Source organism: Pygoscelis adeliae, unplaced genomic scaffold, assembly GCF_000699105.1.
Source record: "Pygoscelis adeliae isolate BGI_AS28 unplaced genomic scaffold, ASM69910v1 Scaffold67, whole genome shotgun sequence".
NCBI classification, from domain to species: domain Eukaryota; kingdom Metazoa; phylum Chordata; class Aves; order Sphenisciformes; family Spheniscidae; genus Pygoscelis; species Pygoscelis adeliae.
The window spans coordinates 2,832,214-2,841,984 of NW_008825271.1; the positions used below are offsets into that span (position 1 = coordinate 2,832,214).

The window sequence follows — 9,771 nt, forward strand, 5'->3', positions numbered from 1 at the left end:
GGACCGTGTCAGTGGCCTTACAGAAGTCCAGATAGATGACATCCATAGCTCTTCCCTTGCCTTAAGCTCTACTATTATGGAGAAAAATGCCAGCGTAGTTCAGGTATGTTTAGATGATGTTCCACAGCCTCTCTGACATCTTTGTTCCTGCTAGTGTAGTACACATAGCATTCAAACCACAACTTTGGCACTTGCTCCTCACACACAGAAATTCTGTGCCATGGCCAGTAACATAATGAATCAGACCCTCCTTTGGAGCATAGGAATAGAAAGTGAGAGAATAATATAAGAAGTGTGAGGGGAATGTAACTGAAAAATCTCACTGCAGAATTATCCCTGCCTTTGAAAGTCCTTTGGGCCTGGAAGATCTGCAGGATCCTTTGGTCCTCACAGCTGCAGGAGATTCATTCCATCCAGATTCATCCCAGAAGTCTCTGACTGCAATATAATGGTGGTGAAGCTGATGTTGTGTGAGAGCTGGCTGCACTATGAAGCTTTGGAGAACAACACAAGTACAGCATAAGTACTTGTTCTAGTGACTGAATGACTTGAAGGGCTTTTCTGTCTCAGTAGGAATTTCCACCTGATTCTCTGGGACAACTTAGGATGGCCTAAACTCTCCAGCAAAAGTCTGCATCTCCAAGCAAGGCCTGATATAATTCACTGTCATTGTCGTTACCATTAAGTAACCTTGGTAGAGAGCTTACAGCTTTGTGTAGACATCCCATTGAAATAGTTGGCGTTTTAAATGGAGTGAACGTAATGTCTTTGTTTCAAGAGGTATCAGTGGCCAAATACCAAGCCTGGGTGACTTTGGCAGGTGGCTCATTCCCTGGTTATTTGACTGGACAGAACTGGTTGAAGCAGGTTGGTTAGCTGTCAGGCAAGAGGTACATCTGGCTAATGGTCTCCCTTTCTCAGTCATTCATGAAGCAGAGGTAATGCTGAAGAGTGGATCGATTGACATGTAAGGTTTGTGCTGACAGCTAGCCAAATTGAGACTAGGGTGAGAAAGAAAACAACATTCTAAATTTCCCTGCATCGCTCCGCCATGGCTAGGTTTTTGCAAAGAAACGTGCCTTTTTCTATTCTGTAGAATATTTGTATTGATATGCATAACTTCTAAGCTGAAAGAGCCCTAGGCTGACAAAATATTAAGCCCTTCAAAAGGTAATATGGACCTCTTTGTTTTGGTGGACAACTCTTGAGTACCATTTGTTTATTAAGGAAGTTTTTGAGTGAGGTTTCTCTCTTGTCTGGAAGAGTACTATGTTCATGCATTATTAAATAAAAGAATGTGCTGTATATGTTTTAAATACCTCCTATTTTTTTGATGATAACCATATGGAAACATCTTTATCATCCTTTCAATTATGACATTTAAATAGAAACTCACAGCTAGCTTCTTCCAGAAGTTCTGCATTTAGACTTCATAATTTGTTACTCAAATGGGTATGAATTGTCCTAATTATTTATGTGTTCATGCATAGCTTGGGATGTTGGAAGTTTTTCTTTTTCCTCCTTGAGAAGATGAGTGAGGTACTCAGAAAAGCAGGATGACCTGTGCTAAGGATCTGTATCTTTACTCCATGTCAATGCATATGCACAGAGCTCTCCAGACTCATCTTGGTGTGGAGCAGTCCCTGTTCTTCAAGAACAAAGATGGGAGTCACCATACCACATCAGATCTTTAGAATATACGGCATATTTATCTTTGATCTTTGAACCCAGGAACATCTGACACCTAACAGGGAGGTGAAACATCTCTATGATGCACCTAGTCAGTTATGAAGAATCTTGGCAGTGGTACGTGTGGGATGATGCCACCTTGACTGGTCAGCGTGTGCCTCTAGGGGAAAGGTTTTCTTGCACTTTCTTCAACACCATCATGATGTATGTTTATACTGGTCATAAAACTGACTAGTCTTTATTAAAACTGACTAATATTTATTAAAACTGCAAATGCAGTTCCTTGCATCTGAACTTTCTGAGACAGTGAAACTTGAAAGCCAAATGCAGGATGTGTGGTGCAGTAATTCCTTGTAGTTGTCTGCTCTTTGGCGTTTTGATTATCCTTTATTGGGATGGTCTCTTTGATCGTCAGTGGCGTCTGATACTATTTTACTTGTATTTAGCTGAGAATGAACATGTATTTTAAATTAGGGTAGCAGACATCAGCATAGCCCATGCTTTCAGCAGCCACAGCCTGTAACTATAATGTAACAGCCCACAACATACCTGGTTCAGGCTGAATCTGATCTTTGTCAAATGCAGTTTGACGTTAAGCTTCGCCAGAAAAAAAACTTTCAGGAGACAAACATCATATTATTTGCTCTTCAACCAAAACATCCCTATTCTTTAGGGTTGTTCTTGGATTTATTGGTGTCGACTTCCAAAGTGAAGCTTTTTATTCATTTATACATATGTATATATTACAAAGATTTACAGATTTCTCTTTGGCAGACCATACCAGTTAGATTTCGCCTGGGACAAAATGCTCCTTTGACACATGCCACACCACATTAGGCATCTCAGTACGCAGCAATTCATATGTTCAGTCCATTTGCTGGATAGATGAGGATGTCAAAGGGGAAATTACAAAATCACAGAGTGGTTGAGGTTGAAGGGACCTCTGAGGGTCATCTTGTCCAACCCCCCTGCTCAAGCAGGATCACCTAGAGCCAGTTGCACAGGACCACATCCAGACGTCTTTTGAATATCTCCATGGATGGAGACTCCAAAACCTCCCTGGGCAGCCTGTGCCAGTGCTCACAGTGAAAAAGTGTTTCCTGATGTTCAGAAGGAACCTCCTGTGTTTCAGTTTGTGCCCATTGCCTCCTGTCCTGTCACTGGGCACCACTGAAAAGAGCCTGGCTCCATCCTCTTTACACCCTCCCTTCAGGTATTTGTACACTTCGATAAGATCCTTCCTGAGCCTTCTCTTCTCCAGGCCAAACAGTCCCCGCTCTCTCAGCCTTTCCTGAGAGGAGAGATGCACCAGTCCTTTCATCATCTTCATGGCCCTTCATTGGACTCTCTCCAGTATGTCCATGTCTCTCTTGTACAACATTGGGGTGCCCGGAACTGGTCCCAGCACTCCAGGTGTGGCCTCATCAGTGCTGAGTAGAGGGGAAGGGTCACCTCGCTTGACCTGCTGGCAACGCTCCTCCTAATGCAGCACAGGACACCGTTGGCCTTCTTTGTGGCAAGGGCACATTGCTGGCTCGTGGTCAATTTGGTGTCCACCAGGACTCCCAGGTTCTTCTCTGCCAAGTTGCTTTCCAGCTGGGTAGCCCCCAGCATGTACTGGTTGTTCCTCCCCAGGTGCAGGAGTTTGCACTTCCCCTTGCTGAACTGCATGAGGTTCTTGTCAGCCCGTTTCTCCAGTCTGTCAAGGTCCCTCTGGACGGCAGCACGACCCTCTGGCATGTCAGCCACTCCTCCCAGTTTTGTGTCATTCGCAAACTTGCTGATGGTACACTCTGCCCCATTATCCAGATCATTAAGGGTAGTTACTTGCCTCCAACTAGACTTCATAACAGTGATCAAACAGATAAGCAATGAAGTCAGGTTAACATTTGCTTGATGATTGTTGTTAAATCTGAAGGGAAAAAAAAGCTAAAAGCGGCATAAGGCAAATGTGAAGGGCTGTGAGCTAAAACACAAAGCGTGATACTGTTTCCAAAAGTCTTCTTGAGAGACGCAAAACAGCTGCTGTACAAGATGGTATTTTAATGAATAGGCAGTGGCTTTCTTTTCTGTTTGTTAATATTTTTAAGAACATTATGAGCTGAAAACAACTGCCTTGTAGTTAAGGGTAGTCCTTACCTGGAGAATGGGGGGGATTCTTCCACTCACCAGCTTTATAAACCTCACTTAGATCTTTCTTTGTCATTCGGTGGATTGCCTGCTCTGGAGGCAAAATGCAAATGAAGGTGTGCTGCACAGGTAACTACAAACCTCCTACAGTACTTGGTACAGAGTGTAACAAGGTACAGCCTGTAGAAATGTGTTACAACGTGCAACAAGTTTCCATAGGGGCTTTTTTTAGTTTCCTTTTAAACCAATGCTTGAACTCCTTGCACATTTCTTGTGTGCCTTTGTAATAGCCCTCCTGGGGGTTTCACTGGCTATCCTCCACATCCCCCAGAGGATAAGGTTGCACATTAGGCTGATCACAAAAAGGGGTGCATTGGAGAAAATTAGGATATCCTTTATAAAGTGTTCATCTCCTTTTTTTCTTCTCTTTTCTATCATTTAACAACTAAATATGCTTGTCTTCCCAGTATCGTCTTGGTAATGAATAACCTATAGCATTGCTGTTTTGCAAGGTATTGTCCTCACTTTGTAAGGTATTGTTCTCTCAGACTTCATCACATGAAACATATGCATGTCCATGAACAAAGAAATCTGCTAAAAAATTTTCTCTTGAGACCTCCACCACCCAAAAAGCATTTAAGATGCCTCTGTCCATAGTTCTTTAATCTGCTTTGTGAGGAATTCAAATTACAGAAGTCTCTGTCTACCCACAGGCATGTCTTCATCTCAGTGGCACCCCAGTGAAGTGCTGCTGTTAGATAGTTGTGCAGGTGGCTTTTTCACGGGTGTCACTGAAAACTGTAGAATGAGATACTGAACATTGTTCCTTCCTATTGTTAATAAGGATTAAAGACATTACTTAAATGAAAAAGTTATTAACTTTTAATACATGTGAGTTCAAGGAATACTTTTTTCCTACATGTATTTTTATACTGATGCAACTGAAAGCAGTTTCGCACAGGAAGAAAGTAAATGCAAGTTTAATTCAGATACAAGTTGCCATTGCTTGTAGACTATATTGCTAAAGAAACAACTACAATGCTATGATACTGTTTTCCAAAGCTATCAAAATACTAGCTTACAGGCATCTGGAACAGAAGATGGAGAACACTTCTTAATGATTTCGAAGTGCCCTAAAATGCAGTGGTAATCCTAAATTTGAATCTGATCTTTCAAACAGAATTTTCCTGCAGAGCTTGTATGTGATTGGCATGCCTTTTGTTGGCAGTGCCTGCATCCAAGTGATCTTTTACTGCCTGAAAATGAGAAAAATTGGAGACTGTACCAAAACTTTTTTTTTTCCTTTTAGAGCACCAGAATAATAAATAGGGGTTTTATGGAATTATCCAGTATAAGGAGCTTCTGTAAATCAGTGTAAAGTTCATGAACAATTTGCACAGAGGGAATCTGATACATGCTGTTTGACAGATGTTGCCTGTTTCCTAGTGCTTCTTGTTGGGTAAGGCAGATTCTACAAATGCAGTACCTGGTAGCAAAATTATTTAGGTTTGTTAATTGCGTTCTTAAAATCAGGATGCAGATGGTATGGTAGGGGTGGAAAGGCTGGCTTCCTGCTGTTTTTGTATACTGGTATGGAATGCCTTTCTGGTACAGATTATCTGAAGAGGCTGCTCTGCCCTCTCTTCCTTTCACGCTTCATTTTTCTCTCTCTTTGCTTCTGTAGATGACAAAGTCCACAATGGAAGGATCCAGCCAAACATGCCTAGTGCCACAACCAGGCCTGTCAGATGGAACACCTCAGATCAGCCTGCGATTAACAGACAGTGGTTCATGTTGGAAGGAGATGGATTTAACAGATGAAATCTCCTTCATTAACAGTGATGCATTTTTCTCCAGGTTAGTGCTCCTTTTTTGTCTTTGTTTCTTTCTTTGTTCTGTACCTGCACCTCCAGCTCTGAGCACTTGGAACACTTTTTTTTCCATTGATGCTTACAAAGTCAGTATGCTGGGGGGTAAGGCAAATTAATGTGCATATCCCTGTTGAAGCCACACATTCCAACAGGTTCCTTACAAAGCCAGCTGTGTGCTTTAGTTTGCCTTTTCAATATAAATTTTCAAGCATATGAAGGTGGCCTGCTTGGTGAAGGAGTGCAGATGGACAGGACTGATCTAAGATCAGGCACTAGAAATTACACCGAGCACAACATGCAACTGAAATGTAAGGTGTCTCCTCTGAGTAATTAAGCATATTTGATCTGCCCAGTTCAAGTCTTAACAGCTGGCTGACTTTATTCCCATTCTCAATCCAAAAAGGAAGGGGCTTTTAAGGGGTTTTATCTTTCTGGCAGGAATGATGATAGTACTAGTGTTGTTCAGACAAGACAGAGAATAAAAGAGTATCTATAGAGTATCTATAAGAGTCTATCTGTCTAGAGCAGCTATAAGAGGATCTGTCTAAAAGAGTATCTTGAGTTTTGATTGCTGGCACTTTGTCAATGAGGTGAACAGGTAATGGGCAATTTGGTTTCTTGTAAAGTCCTTCCCTGAACATCAGACTGAACCAATATCTTTTCGTTGTTCTCAGGATATTGAATTGAGTCTGTCATTCCCTTTCTTCTTGTGTCTAGTGCAGCACATGAAGGATTCAGGTTACTGTGGGAAATTGCTTTACGCTACTGAAATACAGGGTTGGCCTAATGTGGGAAATAGTGCTATTTACATGTCATGAAACACGACACCGCAGTGTCTCTGCATACCAACGCAGAACACAAAGCAGAGGCAGTGCTGCCAGACACGTAACCGAGTGACTTCACTGTGTAAGCAGGAGACGGGTGCTATTCTCAGCACTAGTGCAGACAGACAGACAGCACTCAGCTTACGAGACGAGTTAGCAAAGTATGCACTAGCAACAGATTTTGATTCATAATAACGGTGGGACGAGTTAGGAAATTATGCACTAACACCAGATTTTGAATCATAATTATGGTGGTGAAGTGTAGATGTCAAATCTGGTTTCTAGCCCTTGCAGGCACACATGCTCTTTAACTTCCAGCTGTGTCAGCTATGCGGTTTACTGTCCCCAAGCCTGCCCCCAGAACTCCTGCAGCCAGAAGACATCAGGTTTGTTTACACGTCTTCATTAATCCAGCTCCTTCTGACTGAGATGAGTTAGGAAGCGATTACTGAAGCAGGTCAGCATGCAAAACTGAGACGGCAATACAGCTAGACAGGGCCAAGCAGGTGGGGCTGAGTGAGAAGTTACAGCCTCTTGCATTGGTATGCTGGAGCTTGGCAGAGAGTGTGCCCCTGCCTGTACTCCACTACATGTTGCGACGTATAAAGGGAAATCAAGTGCTCGGGAGTTGAAACAAAGGACTGCTGAGTCTTGTGTCTGGGAAGGTATGTGTGACTGACGTACCTCATGAGGTGCCCCAAAAAATTGTGATTCTTTTAGGAGAACATTCCCCAAAAGATGTAATTATTTGATGTAGGAATTCATACTTTCCCATCAATGTGTAATTCCTTAGAAGAGTACTGTTGAAGTATGGGACAGTTGGGCCAATACTGGCACAGGACATTAAGCACCAAATGAGATGTGTTTGTAATTAAGCAGAAGCCTCCATGCTCAGGCCTTGAAATGAAAGATGTCTGTATCTCTAATTTTATCTGGGAAATTAATAAGCTGTAGAAATTAATTCTCTTGTAATCCCATTTTGTTCAAGAATGCCCTAGTTTTCTGTCCTGTATCACACTTCTGTACGTATTTACCTAATTGGGTTGAGTATCTGCACTGCTGTTAGCTTCCAGTACTTTTCTGTCAGTGATCTACCGCTGCTGCTGAAGGAGGAGCAGGTAGCGCTTAGCTGTTTTCTGCCCAGCTCTAGGATGGTGGGTTGTTGGGCAGGACGGGATGGAGAGCAGGCCCTGGACCACCCCTAAGAGGAAGAGGGGAGAGAGGTCTCTAGCAGACCTAACACACCTGGGGGACAACTGTCTGTGCAACAGTCAAAAACCCCTATTCCCTGGCATTAATGTAGTGGTCTGATATATCAGGAGTTGTTTTAAACATGCTTTTGGCAGTCTTGTGTCACTCTTGTGTAATCTAAGCCTACAGTGAGGTATTACCTGGTATTATCTCAGTGCAAGGCTACATTAGGAGTTTTCACCTTTTTCAGCAGAAAGACTCTGGCATCTGACCTAGACTATAAAGTGCTTTGCAAACACAGTGCTATTCTTGTTGGGTGGTTTTGTGTCACAAGGTACTAACAGTTCTTAAATAAATGGTATCATTAATTACATGTAATTATCAGATACATTTTAGTGAAATGACTGTATCTGCTCAGCTATCATATGATCTTTGTTAGAAAAGAATAAAGGTTGTTCTTGGCAATGATAATTATTTTCTGTTTCATGAAAACTCCTGTGGTTTGTTCCCTTTCCATGCTCGGATACCATGACATGGGTGGATTAGAAGAGGATGAAGGGCTACACAGAACGGTAGATGCAGAACTCCACCTTTAGCAGGCCCACAAGTGTAACAGTGAAGAAATAACCACACACACTACACCTGTAAGCCCCCCCCCCAGCAAGAACTGTAGTCTTCGATAAATTTTCAATCAGTTTCATTTGACTTCAGAGCAGAGGTCTTCAGGGAGAAAATGAGAGACTTCTGGTTGATTAGTAATTTTTGATACTATTTAAAACACGCTCTCAGTATGTGTCTTCATACAGTTGACTTAAAATGAAGATCCGCGTATTAAGTAGCAGCTACAGTTTTGACTATGTCTTCTAGAATGGCTTACCAGTTTTTTAAATATTGAAAGACATGTTATGCCTTCTTACAGGTATGATATTCCTCATTGCAGGAATTTTTTGAAGGTCCTACTGTCATTTGAAATATGTGAAATGTCAGTTGCAGTCAAAACATATTACAGAACATAAAATCTGTATCACCTTCTGTTCACAACTGTTATCTTAAGAAAATGGTACTTGTAAAGTTGGTATGTTCTTTTTTCTGACCAAAGTAGGTGGATTAACTATATGTACCCATAATCCTCACTAGCACATAATGCATGTGTTCTCTTGAAAATTGCCTCATTATTATAGCTGTGTGCCAAGGGCAAACTGCTAATTATGCAGTAGCAGAAAAACATATACCTGTAATGCAGTCTTTGAGTAAATCCCAAAACAGTGGAGAAAGAAAGAAAGGAAGGGGCAGGAGAGAAGAGACTGTTCCTCTGAAAGAAGGATGAAAGTCTGCAGGCAATATGTAGCCTGTTACATATTTCTGTGAGGCTTATCTCATTTTTGCAAGAGCTCCCGTGAAGAGCTTCAGAGTAGGGCAGCCAAACGTCCGGACCCTGGGAACCACACACACACTTCATCTTTATCTGGTTGAAAGCCACAAGACCCATACCGCAGACCTCAGGAGCTGGGGGAGGCAGCAGCTTTGGGACTAGGGTGTAGGCAGGAGGGAATGGGGCTCCCTGGGGCCTTACCAGACCCTCAGTGAGAGGGGGCTAGGGTGGGCTTGCAGCTCTGTGAAGCTCAGAGTCCCTGTTTGGGTCCCTCTTTCTTTCTACTGTCTAGAAGGAAAAAGTCTGCTCAAAGCTCTGGTTCAGAAGGGGCATACATAACCGCAGTAGGAACTGGAGTGATTTTGGATGTGCCTAGAGGTGCTAAAAACTCAAGTGCTTCAAATAACAGATTCAAATGGATTTTACTTCAAGGGCAGGATATATTAAGATTTAAGTGGATACAAAGGTAGGAGGGCCTCTTGCAAGCAGTGCTCTTAGCCTTTCGTGCTAAACTTCATATACAAGCAAAGAAACTTCATATACAAGCCTTCAGGCAGGAGGGAAAATGCTCCCTGCAGCCAAAATATGAGGCAGGGGATTGTTGATGGTGAGCAGAAATGTCTTTCCTGATGCTGGCTCAGAGGTGCACGCTGTCTGCAGACTTTTCTTGTCACCACCCTGGATCTTTTGCCTG

General features: G+C 42.4%; 1 protein-coding gene across 1 annotated transcript in view; it reads left to right on the forward strand.

The window, feature by feature from the left end:
- Positions 1 to 9,771, forward strand: part of FAM13A (family with sequence similarity 13, member A) — a 129,197-nt gene that overhangs the window by 46,692 nt on the left and 72,734 nt on the right. Inside the window, exon 5 of the mRNA XM_009329823.1 lies at positions 5,504 to 5,676. Within this exon, the coding sequence (XP_009328098.1) occupies positions 5,504 to 5,676 (173 nt within the window). The remainder of the gene's footprint in view (positions 1 to 5,503; positions 5,677 to 9,771) is intronic.